The 19,800-nt window shown below is 38.8% G+C and overlaps 1 protein-coding gene across 2 annotated transcripts in view; it reads right to left on the bottom strand.

Annotated features, from left to right (window-relative positions):
- Otc (ornithine carbamoyltransferase) overlaps positions 1-19,800 on the bottom strand; it is a 63,192-nt gene that overhangs the window by 35,570 nt on the left and 7,822 nt on the right. For both annotated transcript variants that reach the window (XM_021188475.2, XM_021188474.2), the window contains exons 2-4: positions 15,151-15,289; positions 13,361-13,442; positions 3,106-3,193 (exon numbers count right to left, since the gene is read on the bottom strand). In XM_021188475.2, coding sequence (XP_021044134.1) covers positions 3,106-3,193; positions 13,361-13,442; positions 15,151-15,289 — 309 coding nt within the window. The remainder of the gene's footprint in view (positions 1-3,105; positions 3,194-13,360; positions 13,443-15,150; positions 15,290-19,800) is intronic.

Genomic DNA, 19,800 nt, shown 5'->3' with positions numbered 1-19,800 from the left:
GAACTCTCCTGCATGTAGCGGTCTCATTGCTGATTGTATTTGATATTTTATTGTTCAAATCACTCATAACTGTGGGTATGACGGTATTGAGTCCTATGAAGGCTAATATAGCATATCAGTGAAGACCGAACCTCAGCATGGTCTCAGGGAGCTCCAATTCAGGAGTTCCTATAACATTTCTTTCTGTAGATAAAAGCAGAATTCATGGGTAATCAAAACATGTAAACACTGACCTAGCAGCCAGGTTTCATTACTTCTGTATGCCATGGCTTCTTTGTCTAAAAAACCTGGCCAATAATGTTTATTTTGCAAATGTTTTACAAAAGTTTACCACAAGAGCTCTGTGGTAAACATCCTTGAAGACATATTGTTGAAGTGACTACTATTTCTATTTAACCTTTTAGGTTGTGTTTAGTGATCAGAAAGAATTATATGAATCCAATTGTATCCTTATTCTACCATGCACAGCAATAGAAGTAATTCTAAGAACTCAAAAGGTCACAGCTCTGGATATGTGTGGAGCTTCTCTAAAGCCTCCTAGGCTGTGGGGACTGCTTGGAGGGCAGGCAAAGAAAAGCACATGTTAGTATTCATTCCCTGCTCTCAACTGTGGTTAGATATTTGACTCTTGCTCTGAGCATCCTTAACAGTCCACTCATTCCGGGACCCTCATCTTGTGCTAGCTGCCAGTCTGCCCTGCTTGCCCTTTTTTCCTGGATGCTGGCTCAGCTGGGTACTGCTGAGCCATTAGTTCACACAGGATTTATTCACCGCTGCTCACCTGGTGCTTTCTGGAGCCACTCCATCAAAACCGCACTCCTAAGTGTAGCTTTGTCTTTTTCCTTTCATTTGCTTTGGTTATTTACTTATGAATTAAGTCTGCTTTACTTTTGTGCAATCGGAATTCCTAGGCAAATATAATCTCAGTTAGTAGCAGTTTACTTGAAAATATGTTCTGTGTTCAGTTTTTCTCTGTGCCCCTGCTGTCTAGAGGTCAGTGATATCATGTTTTAGTACTCTTATTGCTTTATTTGAAATAACGTAACATCTTCAAACATAAGAGGCTTGAAGATGAATTGTTGACTATCTTTAGCAAGTCAACTAAGGCAAATTCTCTAGCATATACTGAAGGAGATTATCTGGAAAGAGTTGCTTTGTGTCAGAAGTTCTTTAGGGAAAAAGATATGCTTTTCTATTGTTACAACATTTAACAACGACTTTTCTTTGGATTTATGAGCTAAAGGTGATACAGTCCTAAGATTATTACACAGAAAGTCAGGAGACCTGTGATTTAAAGTTTCAACATTATGTCGGGAGCTAGAGTCACTTTGCTGCCCCGACTTTCCTCTAGCTGAGTGTAACTTACTAGTATTGGCCAATGTAGTGTTGCTTCTATTAATTGTGGTCCTTCTCTGGAAGGTGGGTTAGAAATAAATACAGCTTTCTCATGCTCTCTTCCCCTAGGTTTTGGCTGCAGATTAGTATACATGGTGACCTTGAAGAGTACATATTGAGTGGAGTAGAGCCATTCTGTGCTAGTTTCTCAGTGAGTATGTATTTTAATGGTCTGTCATTCTCTTTTAGCAATCTGTACTATATTAATACCTTGGACTCTGAGACTCTTTGCTTTCACAGCTATGAAAGCTAGACAACATGACTATGTTGTCTCACTTTCATGTGTCAATCTGTTTGGATTGTTACTAGGGTTAAATAAGTTAGGTTAATACTTGCCCATAGTCAGTGTCCAATAAGTGGTAGCTGTTCATACTATTGATACAGATGAGCTTTGACTTACGGAACATGACAGTTTCCTTTCACTCTCACTTCCTTGATTGTTAAATGTAAGAGTCATCGTGATAAGATTATTAATTTTATTAAATTTGCAATTTTATAATAATCATCTATAAAATTTCTAAAAGGGAAGGGCAGATGGTTCAATGGTTAGGTGCACTTCTTGTTTTTCCAGAGGACCCAGGTTCAGGTCCCTCTCAAATGACAGCTCACAGACCTCTTAAATACCAATCCTGGGGCATCTAATGCTTACTTCTGGTCTCTAGGAACAGCAGGCATTTGTGTTGTGTACAGTCATGCAAACAAGAAGGTCATCCATACACATAAAATAGAAAAATAAATTGCTAAGAAATAAAAACTTCAACATTGTCCTTGTTACTTTTTTTCTTATCAACTTGATAGAAGCTAGAGTCTAATAGGAAGAGGGGGCATTTTCTTGATTGCCAATCAATACTCAGTGTGAATGATGCTTCTCCTGGGCAGGTGGTCCTGGACAGTTTAAGAAAGCAGGTTGAGCAAGCCATTAAACACCATTCTTCTATGGCCTCTGCTTTAGTTCCTGCATCCCGGCTTCTGTCTTGAGTTCTTGCCCTGGCTTTCTTTCTTTGGTTAGGAAAAGGTTTGTTTCATCTTAAAATGGATTTATGTGGACTTTAAGATGAAATAACCCTTTCCTGCACAAATTGCTTTTACCTTGGTCTTTATCATAACAATGGGAACTAAGACACTCATAGAAAGGGGCTACAGAATGAAAGAGAGGAATTGTCTTAGTCAGGGTTTCTACTCCTGCACAAACATCATGACCAAGAAGCAAGTTGGGGAGGAAAGGGTTTATTCAGCTTACATTTCCACATTGCTGTTCATCACTGAAAGAAGTCAGGACTGGAACTCAAAGCAGGTCAGAAAGCAGGAGCTGATGCAGAGGCCATGGAGGGATGTTCTTTACTGACTTGCTTCCCCTGGCTTGCTCAGCCTGCTCTCTTCTAGAACCTCAGACTACCAGCCCAGAGATGGCACCACCCACAAGGGGACCTCCCCCCTTGATCACTAATTGAGAAAATGCCTTACAGCTGGATCTCATGGAGGCATTTCCCCAACTGAAACTCCTTTCTCTGTGATAACTCCAGCTGTGTTGACACAAAACTAGCCAGTACAGGCATTTCAAATATTAAATAAAGAGCCATGTAAAGGGGGAGAAGGTGCAAAAGACACCAAAAGGGGAAACCATTATTTAAGGAGAAGCATTGTCATCTTTTTTAAACTAACCCATCAGAGTTTGAAATAAACTTTGGAAGGAAGAAAAGTTTTACAAACCGAGCAGTATCTGTGAGACTTTCATTCACCCCCAAGTGAATGTCTTGTGTGGTAAGAAAAGAAGGATGTCCTCCCAGAAGAGCAAAGCCTAGAACAAAAGAAAAAGACAGTGAATGTATTGAGAGGGGAAAAAGAACTAAAATACTAACCAAAATTATGAGGCATCAGCACTAGCACCAGCTATCTCAATCGAAACAATCTTCACCTCAAAGCTCTTCATCCTCTCTGGTAGGAAATTCCCAAGCATAACAAAATTAACTAGCGTTTGAATGCATGCTTATAGGGAACTATGCCTACTTTTTAACTCTTCAAATTATAGAAAGACATCCTTCTAGGAAGACAAAGAAACTGAAGCTATATGGGATATCCTGGGATTATAATGAGGTATTAATCAGTAATAAAAAAGAACGAGCCTTCAGAAACATTATGCTAAATGAAAGAGTAAATATTTAGTGTTGGAAAATGTCTAGGAATAAGTATCAGAAAAAGAAGGAATTAAAATAGCTGGTGTCTGCAGCATGGGAGGATATTATTTGAAATATTTTACATCTTCATAAAGCTTCCAGGTTACACAGATGTAAGCATTTGTCAACATTGATTGGCATATTTAATAGCTTCATTTTACTATGCATAAATAAAACGTTAAGTTTTAAAATATGCAAAAACTAAAAATATAAAGCAAGTGCTGAGATGGTAGTTTAAATTCACTAAGAGATAAAGGGTTACTGGTCTTCATCTTCTTATGAAGACAAAGCTGAGTACCAACTAAGGCATTATCCCCCTGCTTCCCTGCTGACTATGCATGTTTAGTGCATTATAGATGCCTGAGCACAGGAACCTGGCTCCTACCCTCTTAGATAGAGGGAAGAGGACTAGACACATAGGAGTCTTCCTCAAGCCACAGCTAAACTCTGTGAGGTCAAGTGGCAGAGGCTTTTGACATAGGATCTGAGGCAAATTTGTGGGAGATGTTGACAGTTAACCAGAACTTAATTATGCCATTTAAGATAGAGTCCATGTGCAGAATTGCTCCAGAATATAAATGAAAGGCAAAGAAGCATAATTTCAAGATAAATACTTGTCTGGAGTATTTTGCAAATATACTTTGCCCTTTAAGTTGTAATGTGTCAAATTTATGTCCTTGAAAATATAGAACTGTCATAACTTGCTAATTCTATCTGGGGAATTTATTTTGTGAGAAAGAAATCATTAATTGCCCATTGAATTGGGTGAAGAATTCTGGACTTACAAATGGAAGTTTGCCTAAAAAAATGAAAGTTTGACTCAAAATTTCCTGACACTCTTCACTGTTGTATTAACACAATTTGAATAACAATACTTCAATATAGAATATTTCCTGGCTATATGTTTTTTATCTGCTTGACACAAACTGGGGTCATCTGGAAAGAAGGAAAATGCCTCCATAAGATTGGGTTTTAGGCAGGCCTGTAGGGAATTTTTTTATTTTTTGATTAGTGATTGATGCAGGAGAGCTCAGCCCACCGTGGGTGATGCCATCCCTGGGATAATGATCCTAAGTTCTATAAGAAAACAGGCTGGACAAGCCAGAAGGAGGAAGTCAGTAAGCAGCACCCCTTCATGCCTCTGCATCAGCTCCTGCCTCTGGGTTCCTGCCTTGAATGCCTGCCCTGAATTCCTTTCATGATGAATTTTGACCTGAAAATTCTAATTAATATGAAATAAGCCATAAACATCTTCCCAAAGATGTTTTCTATATAGTGTTTGTACAACAGTAGAAACCCAAACCAGGACAGAATGTTATTAAATATTATTAAGGAATCATTTTGTTAATGATATTGTAGCTACTGAAGAAAATATTGTGTATGCCTTAATAATATTAAGGGATGTTTGGGGGGATAAAATGTCATAGTTTTAATTTCACTAAAAATACTTCAACAGTGAGAGGAAGTAGACAAACTAAGGCAAACCATATGCTAACCACTTGCTAAGATTAATATAAGGAGTATCATGTGTTCCTTATGCTAATCTTTCTACATTTATATTTACTCAAAAACTTCTCTTATAAAAAAAAATAAGCATTAAAAGCTACAATCACCATCCTTTATGTTGCTCTGTCACTGAAATAGAAATTAGTGTGTCCTGAATCTTACAACAGAAATTGAGAATATTTGCTGGAACTTTATACACCTATCTCCATTGATTGCCCCGAGAAATACTCTAGTAGATGCTATTGTAGAAATTTTATAAAATATAACTCTTCACTTTCCAGTAACATATTCTAGTTGAAAAAGACTGACTATAAAGTGAGTAAGTAGACTGAATGTATTATAGGTTACATACCAATAAAGGTTATAAAATTTGAGTAAGAAAGTGTGGCAGGAAATATAAGACCAGAATTGCCATTTTAAGTGCCATGGTCACTGAAGCCATACTGAGTGAAGGGTATTTGCGTGAAGGTAGAGGGATATGTGGGTGTGAACCATAAGGAACATATGGCATAAGGGAAGAGTAGTTATCTGTCTTGTGCAATGGTCACAATAGGCTGATCTAAGAGATAGCAAGAAGGTGGGCATGGAAAATACAGAGTGTGTGAGAAGTAGAAGGTAGGAAGAAAAGGCAAAAACTGTGAGTTTTGCTTGAGAAAAAGTGGAAATCTACTGAAGGTTGGACCAGATGAGTAACACAATCAGGCTTTGGTTATAATGGAATATATAAATAAACAGTCAGCATCAAAGAGACTAGTTAGGGAAGACATTTGTAAAATTTGGATGAAAGTTCACAACTCAGACCAGAATGAAAGCAGCTGAAGTAGTAAGATATGTAAGCGTTTGGAAATAGGCTCAGTGTTCAGCTCTTGGGCTTATTTCCTACCTCAGAGAACTTCCACCTGCCAACATCTGCATCCACGTATCCTGTTTTATTTATCACTAAGCACAGATGAACTTTTCATCTCTTGTGTTCCCATGGCTCTTCCTACTGTCTGATTGACATGTCCACTCCACCACATTATTTACCCCAAATGATTAACAATCTATGTGTCATCTTTGTCTCATGATTCCATACATAGGCAACCTCTGTTGAGTGTTCATGGATGTTATCAATTCTTGATCTCTTCTGTCTTAACCTCCAAGAACTATACTCAATAGTTAATAAAAACATTTTCCTTGCTACCACACTCACTTTGAAGAATAACTTCAATTCTTTGCTCCTCTCTAATCAGCCCCTTTCTCTCTTCTCATTTCCATCCATCTCAGCTCTACAAAGCTTTGCTAGTTATCACTGAAGCAAAACTCTTCTCATCAGCATTATCATGACCTCCATGGTGTTCCATCTTTTTACCCCTCTTTTCTTTTCAATCTTTTCAACAAAGTTGTGCACCAGTCTCTTCTGAATAAACATTCATTGTATAAACCTCAGAATATCATGCCTTCTTGGTTTGATATTTACCTTGGTAATTTTCCTTCTTGGTCTTGATACTTGAAAGAGAATGTAGTGCCTTATTTAAAAATCCTTGATTTCTGGTTTCTACTATTTTTCATAAACTTGGAGCTTTCCAGGGTTAATTTTTGGTCCTCTTCCCTCCATCTAGAGTCACTGTATCAAGTTCCATGGCTTTGAATGCTATCTCTATGATGATGACCCATAAACATCTGTATTCTGGATCTTACTTGGAAACTCCAGACTTATATTCAAGTTCTTTTTACAGCATCTTCCTTTGTATGTCTAACAGAAATCTCAATCTCAATACAAGCAGTGAGTGTCTGTTTATTCCCGTTCAGCACACCCCACCTGCAGCTTTCAGCATTGCTCAGGTGGAGATCTAAAAGTCATCTTTAACACCTATCTTTTGCCAAGTAAATTTAGCCTCTTTGGATCTCCTTTCTTTTTTTTTTATTTGATATTTTCTTTATTTACATATCAAATGTTATCCCGAAAGTTTCCCATACCCTCCCCCTGCCCCTGCTCCCCTACCTAACCACACCCACTTCTTGGCCCTGGCCTTCCCCTGTCCTTGGTCATATAAAGTTTGCAAGACCAAGGGGCCTCTATTCCCANTGATGGCTGATTAGGCCATCTTCTGCTACATATGCAGCTAGAGACACGAGCTCAGGGGGTACTAGTTAGTTCATATTGTTGTTGCACCTACAGGGTTGCATCCCCCTTCAGCTCCTTGGGTACTTTCTCTAGCTCCTCCATTGGGGGCCCTGTGTTCCATCCAATAGCTGACTGTGAGCATCCACTTCTGTGTTTGCCAGGCACTGGCATAGCCTCACAAGAGGCCACTATATCAGGGTCCCTTCAGCAGAATCTTGCTGGCATGTGCATTAGTATCTGGGTTTGGTGGCTGATGATGGGATGGATCCCCAGATGGGTTAGTCTCTGGATAGTCCATCCTTTCATCTTAGCTCTAAATTTTGTGTCTGTACTTATATCCTTTCATGGGTATTTTGTTCCTTATTCTAAGGAGGAATGAAGTATCCACCCAGTGGTCATCCTTCTTGGTTTTCTTGTGTTTTGCAAAATGTATCTTGGGTATTCTAAGTTTCTGGGCTAATATCTGCTTATCAGTGAGTGCATATCTAGTGACTTCTTTTGTGATTGGGTTACCTCACTAAGGATGATATCCTCCAGTGGATCTCCTTTCAAAACATATTTAGAGCCTGTCCTTCCTAGCTTGCTGATTACTACCACACTGGTCTAGCCCTACCCCCACCCCACCCCCACATCCAGCTCTCACCACAGTGATGTACTTCACTGTGTCTGTCTTATTTCTATAGCCCTTACACCGTCTAATTTCAATAGAGTAGTCTGGGTAACTTAAAAAAATGCAACTTAGACTGTGGTTCACCTTTCCCCAGAAATTCCGGGTGATTTTTCTACCAATTCTATTAATGGTGCAAACCTTTCTGCCTCATTAGACCCATTCTTTGTGCTGAAGGTATGTATTTTGATTGAACACACTCTATTGTCTGCATATTTATTATGCCTATTGTTTGTTGTCTCTTTGCCTGCTAGAAAGTATGTTCTACAGGGGGCAGAGGGCTTCCCATGCGTTGTTTACTGTTAATTGAATCGCAAACATTTAGTATAGAGACATCAAATTCTAAGTGTATCAGGAATATTTGTTGAATGCATTGATGGCTGAAGGAAGGACATTGACTCTGGAGAAAGGGCCAATTCTCCAAACTGATAGCTCTTGCTTTTTTTCATCTCCATCAAACTTCTCCATAGTGTTGATGGAAAGAACAGAAACTTCAAATGCATGAAGTCAACTCCTTGAGTGAAGTCAGTGATGGTTGTAAATGATGACAATTCCTGAGCACTCCGTTTATGTAAAAACATGCAAAGCTAACCTAAACATAGTTGAATACTGAATACTCATCAAGAAAATATTTATTGTGCACCGCTACCATATGCCAGGCCAAATGATAGGCACTACTGAAAGTTGTGACTATAAAGAAAGAGGGCAAAGGAAATCCAATGACTCTTAAAGGAGAGCTCATTCAGTAAGCTGCTTGACAAGTGACATGAAGACCTCAGTATGATGGCCAGATCCCATGTAAAAAACACTGGACACAGTGGTATGTCTTATAAGCCCAGTGCCGGGCAGGTGAGACAGGCAGATGCTCTAGGCTTACTGGCCAATAAGCCTAGCCTATCTTTCCAGGTTCAGGTCAGTGAAATGATTGGTTTCAAATCAAAAAGGTGGATAGTGGGTAAGAAATGAGACCCTAGGTTGTCCTGTGCCCTGCACATGCATATACATACATGCACCCATTCATACACAAACATCTGAGCATATAGGAAGTATACACATATACACACAAAAGAAAGTTTAAGACTGTTTGTCATGTCTGATCCATATTTTAGCTCATAATGTAGAAGTCATTCTGTGGCAGAAACTTGTGACTAATCTGATATCCTTATACTTCCCTCCTTGTACAAAAATGTAGATTCATATATAGCATGAACATGAATGGCAGAAGTAGGAAGAATGGGTCAGAGAAAGACCAAAGGTGTGGGCTTGCCTTAGTTAGGTTTTCTATTGCTGTGATAAAACCAATGACTATAAACAACTTGGGGAGTAGAGGGTTTGTTTCATCTCTGACCCGTCAGGTGATTTTCCATCGCTGAGGGAAGTCAGTGGAGAAACTCAAACAGGGCAGGAACCTGGAAGCAGGAGCTGATGCAGAGGCCTTGGAAAAGTGCTGCTTACTGGCTTGCTCTTCAGGGCTTATTCAGGCTGTTTTCTTATAGCAGCCAGGACCACCAGCCCAGAGATTGTACCAATCCCACTGCACTGAACCCTCTCGCATCAAACACTAATCAAGAAAATGCCCTATAGCATAGCCTACAGGAAAATATTATGGAGGCATTTTCTCCATTAAGAATCCCTTCATCCCAAATGACTCTGTGTCAAGCTTGATGTAAAATGCTAAAGGTTGGATAGTAACCACTTCTGAGAGGGATTTCTCCTTTAAAAAAAAAAAAAAACTGGTTAGAAAGAAACTCAGACCTCTCTCCAAAGGCTCAAGACAACTATCTGCTAAGTTACCAGGCCCGAGTCAGGAGAGGACAGAAGGATGGCTCTCCACTCTCCTGTCACCCTTCATTCAGACGAATTCTTCTGCCTCTCACATTTGCTCCTGCTCTCATAGCAGCTATTTTTGTTCAATGGTTCTCCTGTTAACTTCTCAATTTCGGTTTGAGAAAATGCAGTAAATCTTACATTGCTCTTTGTTTACAGTGCATATTCCTGTCGGCTTTGGAACACAGGATGTAAATAAGAATTCATTCAGTATAAATAGGAGGGGTCTGATGCCTCTTGCTGGTAGAACTGAAGCTGTCCTTAGCCTCGCTATGATTTGCCATCATAGTTTCAGAATAGCATCCCATTTTTTTATATGTGTGTCTATGTAAAAATGATGAAGTTGAAACAGCTGCTGCAGTACCAACTTCAATTTCACCTTGAAAGTGTTGTGCCCATGTGAAATAATGGGAAGAACCATCACTTGTAATTCCCTGTGCATTTTTCTATCAGCTACTGCATTTACTAAGATTAAAAAGTATCTGTCTATCAGCCCAATTAATTTGCAATAAAAGAATACAATTGCCAGTAGATACACAGGAGAGTTGCCTGGTTTGCCAGGGAGGCATACATAGAGGGATGTGGAATGAATGATCTAAAGCTACACAGAGGCAGAGACATTATCTTACCAACATAATGCAGAGCAAAGAGGCCAGAAACAAAAGAACGCATGCTGAATGGGTCTTTCACTATAAAGGTTGAAAAAGGCAGAAACCTAGATGATGGTTGCCCTTGGATGGATAAAGCAGCTTGAAGAAAAAGCATGGTTGATGCAAAGGGCTTCTCGGTGCTGTTAACTTTCTGCTCTCTTGGGTATTTGTAAGAGTAATGTATTTATTGTAAGAATTCACTGAACTATCATATACTTGTTGATATAAGCAGTTCTCTGTAAGTTTGTTAAACTTTAATATACATGTTTCATAAATAATTAATGTGAGTAGATAACCATGCTCTGTCTCCTGAAATAAGTAGAAACGTTGCTGGATCCTTGGATCTCGGGCGTAAGATGGAATCCTCCAGGACTAGACTATAAGAATCAGCCCATCCCAGGGGATAGTACAATTCTGTCCAAGTAATAGATGATTAGATATAATGTATTTTCATTCTAAACACCAAGGACATATGTTGTATTTGTTGAGAAAGTCTACCAAAGGACCACCATTATTATGCACAGACAAAACTGGGGGTGCAGTGCTGTGAGAAGGTGCACAAGCAAGATCCCCATATCTATCCCCCAGTGATTCACATTTACATAGAAGAACAGTTTCGTCATGGCTTCCATTGGGCATTGTCTTTTTTTGTAAGCGTTTAAGGCAGCTTCTCCCTCTGATTGGTCTGTTACTGAGTTTAGCTGGCAGCATTCCATGTCCAATTAGATCCACAGGGGTTTACTGAGGAGAGTGACAACTACTCTGTGAAGCATACATTTTAAAGGGCAAATAGCCCTGTCGCTGTGCATTTGTTAATAGAGTTCACAATTTTGTTTTAGAGTGCTTTACAATTGTCATCTAACAAAATGCTTAGTGCCATTTGTGGCAACAGTTTCACTAGAATAAACTGGAACTATCTCATGCTTCGACTGAACTAGCTATTTTTAAAACTACACTTAATAATAGCACCCAATCACATGCCTGCCATACGCTAGCTCTCTGTACTTGGACCATTTCCTAAACCTAGTTCAATGCGCTTTCCTCCCTCTACTTTCATAGCATTGTAGTGAGGATGGAGTGAGGTGAACCATATAATTAATATGGTGCACTTGTCATAGAGTCTTTATCAAAAGCATTGTAGTCTCATTCTTGCCATTACTGACAGATTTAATACATCACTATGAGGGAAAATGTTCACGTATATTTCAATATCAAGCATAATATTTAAACAGAGACAGTGGTAGAACAACCAAGACATATTCATTTAAAAATTAAAAATTGAAAACTTCCTAGGTGTTAATTATTTCGGTAGCTTGGAAAAAGACTATCTCTCTTAAAGTAAGAATGATTACATTTTTCAAAGATAAAATTCTGCTAGGTTCATGGAAGCTCAGTGTTGGAAGTGTTTAAGAATTACTGACAGGGTTCTTCATTTCTCTCCACCATCTCTCAGATGCCAAAGAGACGTCTTGCAGGAGCCAGATTTAAAGAGAAAAATAGATCCATCTGTTTCCTTCCTAGAACTTCTAAGATCAGGTGACGCCTTATATATTTCTCCTCTTTCTGTTCCCTTTTCTCAAAGGGCAATAAGAAAAGTGGTCTTGAGCTTCAAACCTTGGTGTTGTTTTACTGAGTGAACTTAGAGGTCGCTTAATCCTTGTGAAATTCACTGTTTTGTTTTGGCTATCTGTTTGATAAACTTCATTATTAGTTGCTATCAGACCAAAACACAAGTAATAGAGTAGTAGTTAACATCTAAGCCTGAGAAAGTGCTCTCTGATGCTTTTAAGGCATCTGAGGACTAAAGGATCTGCCAATGTTTTGTGGCACTTCTTTCTCAACTCATTTGGGTCACACTGTTGACTCAATGGAGGTCTGGTGAAAGAGAAATACAGGGAAAAAGAAGAGAGGTAATTCCTGGCTTGGAAGTTTCAAAATCAACTCTTTGAAACTCATTGTGGAGACAATCGCTTTAGAAAATGACAATGGCTTGCATTTTGCCTGCCTTGAGTCTAGGCACAAACAGTAGGAATGAATTTGGAAGTCAGAGCAGGTTTGCTTCCAGTTAATCTTTTCCTCACATGATCTCTAATACTTGAACCTGGAATGGAAATGAAAAGAGCCCAAGAAAAGAGGTAACAGCAGTAGAACCTGGTGGACCACTGTCACTGTGCATGCTCTGTGTGCCCCAGACCAACATCCAAGGGATGGGGAACATGGCACCGTCATAGGAGTTTGAGGAACCCGAGTACTGAGAACACATCTTCTGCTCTTAAGAAAGAACTCTAAAGGCAATAATGTTGTAGAGTTCCCTTGCACTGTACTTGGGAAAAGAACGCTTAGGTAAAGATGACCTTCTGGTTTCTCCATTCCAGTGAAGTGTGGAATGCTATCAGGAGCTGAAACAAGAGAGTCTCAACAAGGTCTTGCAATCAGAGGACAACAAAGCTTGCATCAAACTGCAGACTCAATAGAAATGCAGACTTCCCAGGAGGCTCCAGGGTAAACATTCAGTGGTGGTACCCTGCCGAGCAAACACACCAGCTGATCCCTAGCTACTGAGACATTTTAATATCTACCAGAGCTTAGGTGTTACAGGTGAGGGGGAGAGGAGACCTGATAGCCACAACATAAACCCCCAAACACATAAGGGCTGCCTAAAGCAGAAGAGGTTCAGTTCCTACCATCTAATAGCATTGGCAAGGAGGGAAAATTCATGAGTAAAAGTAGGCACATTTCTCCCATGAGTTTAGGGCCTCAGGATTTGTGTCCACTTACATTTTGCCATCAATGTGAAGCAATATCTGAAGTTTCTAGTCAAGTCTTCACAGGCTTCCTACAGATGAAGCTGATCCTTCTGCATATTTTTTTTTTACATGAATTGAAAGACACCTCTGTACTGCTGCTTCTAGCAAAACTCTTGCTTTCTGTGGTTGCTAAAGCAACACACAAAACTCCCCACCAAGCTAAGCCTTCCAAGTCTCCATCCTCTGGCCAGCTCTCAACCCAAGTGTGAGCTTGTCAGTAGACTCACCTGTTTCTGTGGACAGTCTTGTTCGAGTACTTCTTTTCTCAAAAATCATCCCTAAGGATTTCCCTTGCAATAAAGGTAAATACTGAAAACCAAGGACAAAAACACGATTAAAATGCAAAGTACAATTACTATCCAACATCAAGCATTATATTTCAAAATGCTAATAAAAATACAAATCAATTAACTACTACTTATGAATAAGTAGCCACAATATTGTTTAAAACTGAATTTAAAGGTGCTTCAAATTCACTATACAGAGATTATTAGCATGAAATTAGAAATTAATATTATTTTTAGAGACAGGTTTCTCATGTAGCCCAGGCTAGCCTTGAACTTCCTGTGTAGCAGAGGCAGGCTTTGAACTCCTAAACATCTTATCTCCACTTCTGAAGGTCTAGGGCTACATATGAGTGTCACTATGCTTTAGATACAGTATTACTGGTTAGTGGCATCAATTTGGGAGCTTGTTCCAAAGCATAATACTTCACACTGGAGCCATTATCTTACTTAACTATATTGAAATCCCCATTAAATTTTCAGTGATGAAGATTTTTGATTCAGAAGGACTTTCTCAGTTAGTAAGATCCTACTTTGTCCTACATGGGACACTATGAGTCCTACTTAGGACTCTGATGAGCCTCAGTTTTTAGCTTCATGTTTCTTAGTCTCCCTCATGAGAGAACATTAAGGCTTTGTTCCTGAAAGTCATTTGAAATCACTCTGGGAGCTTGAGTGTTGGGTGGAGCTCTTCCTCCATCCTCATTTATTATTGGACTTCTGCCTAGGATGTATTATTATCTTCTCATCTCCAGGCAGCAAAGCATTAAAGAGCAATTGTCTGTGACCTAAGGATGCCTTTTCCACCATTTCAGGTGTTCTACAAGAACATCAGCCCATAGAAGTTGGAGCATCTCCTGGTCTCTTTAGAACTTGGAGAGCTAGTCAACTAGATAAGAAAGTCGGAGTCATACCGAACTCCCTCAAACAAACAAACAAACAAACAAACACTTTGAGCCATGCAAAGTGACACATCCTAGCACTGGAGAGGCAGAGGCAGATGGATCTCTGTGAGTTTGAGGCCAGCCTGATTTACATACAGAGTTCCAGGTCAGCCAAAGCTACAGAGTGAGACTCAGTCTCATAAACAAACAAACAAAGAAACAAGCAACATTTGAACAAATTTGGAATGCAAATCTGCTTTCACAATTGACCATTCTAAATGAAGCCACTGCATTAGCATTTTGAAACATAATTGCTCAAAATGTAGAAAATGCCCATGGTTAAGCACCGCACTTTATTTCTTCCCCTATTTGACTAGAATCTACTTGTCTCTTTATAATTGGAATGTTTTTTAAATATAATTTAATCATTATGAATATCATCCTAATGATGAACATGCCTAATATATATCCAGAACAGAGGTGCATTGCTAAAACAATAACATATTATCTTTAAGATTTAGCTGATAGAAAACACAGAGGGAAAAGGGACATATAAGAATAAAATCTTTCTAGACAAATGATATCTCAGTTTCAGATCCAGTTACTAATGCATTTAAGCATTAGGGCGAAAGAAAAATTAAAAGAACTTGTCATAGAATAACTGCTTTTTATGCTTGTTTATATGCCTGGACACTCAGTGCTAAGCAATTGCCTTGCCTGTGAGGTTTCATTACTTAGCTACAATTCAGGAATTTTAATCTGCTCTCTCTTTCTTCTGCTTTTGGAAATCTGCCTCAAAAAGGGCCATTGGTTTGTAATAGAAGAGAAGAAAAGGCAAATATCGCATACTTCTCCTTTCTGCTTGATCCTGAATTTCAGATCTGCAGAGAGCCATAGCATGTACTGAATCTCCTCTCCTGTGAAGTTCTTCAGGGTAAGGAGGTCACGGCCTTTCAGCTGTACTTGACTCTGGACTGGCTTCCCACACCTACAAAAGCAGGGAGAAGTCGGAAGAGGACAGTATATATAAAACAAGAACAATCCCGTGGGGTAGTCCATTGGCCTAGTCTTGGAATCAAACAAAGCAACTCAGAGTGTGGCATGCCTCTCTGCAAAGCCTTAAGAAAACTAGTGTAGTTCTGGTTTCCATTTTATATGTGCAATGATTGTTAAGTTTGAGAGGAAAAAAAAAAGACTTTGTGGAAAGAATTCGAATTCTGACTCACTTGAGTTAGCTGGCTGGACAACTTTGCAGCTGACTAAATCATGCAGCCTTAAGCTTGTTACCCAACCTCTCTCTGTAGCTGTTTCTCATCAACAAAGAGTGTAGTAGTTTTATAGTGTCATTGTGAAAATATAGTTATTTACATCATATGAACCAGTGCTCAGCATAATATGCATTATGTAGAGCTTACCTACTGTTTTTGAAATGGGCGCAAGCAAGCTTTATAATGCACAACAGAAAATTGTGTCGTTTACCCCATTCCTGTCATATCTCTCTGAAGACTTGTACTCCTTTTGTCAGTAGGTGAAAACACAGTCAGCCAAGTAGATTTTCTAGTATCATACAGAAAGATGTTTTAAAGTTCTATGGTTATTTTTTTTCGCATCCCAAGATTGAGAGTAAAATAATAAGCAGTAATAATGTAACAATGGTATTGATTTCTTAAGCTTGGCAAATCGGTTGCAAGTTGACACCTTTTGCCTTCAGCTCATATCTGATTCAGATTGACCTCCTTTATTGGGGGAAGACAAGCCAAGACCTGCTGGCTCTGTTTCCTTTCCCTCAGTTCCTCAAGGTGAGGTCAATTCGAGAGCAAATCTAACTGTTTTCTAGTTTTTTAGTATTGGTGTAGGTGTTGAGGGTCTGTTTATGTTGTATGGGAGTCCTTTAGAGAGACTCTCCCAGAACAATTTTTGATGGAGATAAAACCATTTCCTAGGATACTAAAGGTTTATCTTTATCCAGCCACCACTACCCTAGTAAGGTCTTTTCCCCTATCCAGGACATCACTTGCCATGGTCAGAAACAACGCCATGCTACCAGTTCTTTTTCTTTTTCCACCCTGGCCCATGAGAAATGTTCATTTTGCATCACCTGACAAGAGTAAGGTCCATTCTATTAAAGACGCCTCTTTTAGTTTGCCTTCAAAACAGTAAACTAGTTAGCACCTATTATTTTATTCTTCCTGCCTAACTAACTTCGTACCCTTTGACTAACATCTCTCACTCTTCCATCTCATCTTGATAATCACTGTTCTACTCTACGTTTCTAAGTTCAACTTTTTCACATTTCATATACAAGTCAGATCCTGAGGTATGTGTCTCTCCTGTTCACGGCTTATTTCACTTACTATATAGTATTCTGGGCTAGTCTGTGTTGTCCCAAAGGCAAGAATTGCCTGCATTTCCGTGTGTGTACAAGCTGCACATCTCAATCCATCCATCTGTTGATGAACACTTAGGTTGTTTCCTTACCCTGTCTTTGGTGACTAATGTCTGGCAAGATGGCTGGATTCACATATTTAAAAAAAAAAAAAAAAAAAAAAAAAAAAACCCTCCCTGTTAATCGTCACCCCTTGGCTTGGTTTCTGTAGCCCATTTTATAATATGTAAGTAAAAATGTATATATTATTTAACTGATTCTTATTTTTTTTTATAAAACTGATTCTTGTCTATCTGCTTTGCAAGTCTGTTTTGGGGATTCTGACTCCTAGCTCGAATCACTGAGAGCAATGTCGGTACTGGCTTGGCCTGGGTGCAAACTAAGACAGGAATAGAACTTCTTAGCACTCTGTCACATTTGTAATACCTGTTGCTTGAGGTAATCACTGTATGAAATGTATGAAATGAGCAGCTTTTATTAAATTGTTCCCAGTGTCATGGTGTTATCTATATTTAATAGTAACTGATGCGTATCACACTAGGGGGGATGAATACTAATTAGAGAGACTGAGAAACAGTAGGAAAACTGATTTCGCATATCTATCAAACATTAAATTTTACAAGGAGCATACTAACTGCTACAAAATGATCATACTTGAATTCAATCATTAAAAAAAACAATTTGGGTATATATTCCATTGAGATTTATGTAAACATTTTTGCAATATGACATGGTCATAGGTATGAGAATCACAAATTCACTCAAGTTGTTAATTCTACTTCATAATCTATGATAACTTGGACAAATTTCACTAAATAACTGTCTAGCAGAGTTGACTTGTTTGTCTAAGTTCAATAAGTGAGTATATATTTTATTCAGAACACATGATAGGATTGAGAGTTTGTGGGGGAGTTGGCTAATGATTTGGCTGTATTAATATGAGATACTAATGATGTATTTCACTACATATAGAAAGAAATTCATCTTTTCAATTTTTGTGTGGAACAAAATTTTGATCAACCCTCCCATTTTAGAGATGTAAGACTGTCTTCAACTTTATGAAATACATGAATAATACACTCTACAAAAGGGAATTTCTTTAAAGCAGCCATCTTCAAAGTTTTACATAACTTTCAGTGTGGAGCTAGAGAGATGACTGAGTGGTTATTAGTGTTCAGTGTTTTTGTAGAGGACTCAGGGTTGGTTCCCAGTATACATATGATAGCTCACACTGCCTGTAACTCCAGTTCCAGGGAATCCGATGTCCTGACCTCTACAAGCTTCTGAATGTGTGTGGTACACATAAATACACCCAGGCACCACAAGAACACAAGCTACACAACCATACCATATATACAGAGGACCTAGGTCAGACCCATGCAGGCTCCCTGATCTCTATGAGCCCACTCGAGTCCTGTCAGTTGTCTGTGGATCGTGTGGTGTCCCTGAACACTCTGGCTCCTCTAATCCTTCCTTCTTTTCCTCTGTAGGACTCCAAAATCCCTGCCTCTGCAGGACTCCGAAGGCCAGGCCTTGGGACTCTGCACCTGCTCCCATCAGTTGCTGAATAAAGTCTCTCTGATGATGATTTATGTTGGGTTCCAGTCCCAGTTCACTCTACAGGCTGGACAAAGTGTGGGTCAGAGGCTTTGTGGCTGGACTGGTGTCCAACCAACCAAGTATAAAAAAATTAAAATGTAAAAATATTATTAATTATCATTATTAATTATTATTTACTTATTAATATTATTTTATATTGTTATAAAAATGTAACCATTGTAACCTTAAGAGAGACAGTCTTTTTCCAACCTACCAAAATAATTAGTATATAGGAAGTTTTCAATTTTTAATTTTTAAATGAATATGTCTTGGATGTTCTACAATCATCTCTGCTTAAACATTATGCTTGATATTGAAATATACTTGTTGAGGCCTTGTTTAGTTACAGAGGATGGCCAGTTTGGTTCTGATAATACTAATTAATGGCCACTTTAAGAAACACTTGGCATATATATGCACTGGTGCTGTTGAAAAGTCTTTGACTAATTGTGCATTTCCAAGGTCAACTGCAGCTTTCATATGGGGCTCTGTAAAATAAGTGTTCTAAATCTGTCTTTGAATAGAGGTGTGGCAGCTTAATCTTTGCCACTTCACACTTATGGAAGTTTTGAAAATACATTTTCTCCTGGAATATAATCTAAACAATGTATGACTGCAGTTGATAAACTCTTTAGACTCCATGTGTTATGATAACACATTACCATTGTATGGCTTGAGATTTCCTCCAACATTATTTTAAAGGAAGAAATATTAGGTTGGAAAACTCCACTCCCTGTGTTTCAGGGAACATAGGAAATATCACTATAGTTGCTAGATTCACATTCATCAATAACAGGAAAACTAACTCATGGGCTCATTTTTTTTCTTTTTTCAATTTTTATTAGGTATTTACTTCATTTACATTTCAAATGCTATCCCCAAAGTCCCCTATACCCTACCCCTTGCTCCCCTCCCCACCCACTCCCCCTTCTAATTTTGGCCTGTCATTCAAACTCAGGATTCTGGTTATTTTTGAAATCCACAAAAGCTGGGTTTTCAAACCTGTATCCTTAAAGGATTCACTGCCCTTGCTCTTCCTACCATCCTCTGAAGGATTCTCCGACCCCTGAGCATTCACAGAAGTTACAGTTTCACTAAAACAAACAACAAAGCCGCAGAGCGGGGCTGCAGTGGTGGCTCAGCTGGATAGTCTTCCAGAAGACACAGATTCAATCCCTAGCACCAACATGGCGCTCCACAAACATCTGTAACCCGTTTAAGGGCATCTGGCACCCTCTTCTAGCCTCTGTGAGCATGATGATGATGATGATGATGATGATGATGATGATGATATTAATAATAATAATATAACCGTAGATCTTTGAATTGTATTGTTCTGGTTGAGTTTCACAAAATAAAAAGGATAGTTTCTTTCAAAGACCTTAAATTTTATTCCTAATTTTTATGACAACCCCCTCCAAAACCAAAACCCTGAGTACCAATGCCTTTTAGTGATTTAAAACTTCTAACTTCTAGATCTTATTACTCCTTTTTAAATAAGAAAGAGAGAGAGA

This window comes from Mus pahari, chromosome X (assembly GCF_900095145.1).
Source record: "Mus pahari chromosome X, PAHARI_EIJ_v1.1, whole genome shotgun sequence".
Classification (NCBI taxonomy): Eukaryota; Metazoa; Chordata; class Mammalia; order Rodentia; family Muridae; genus Mus; species Mus pahari.
The sequence above is the reverse complement of the archived record's forward strand: the minus strand, read 5'-3'. Positions and strand labels throughout refer to the sequence as shown.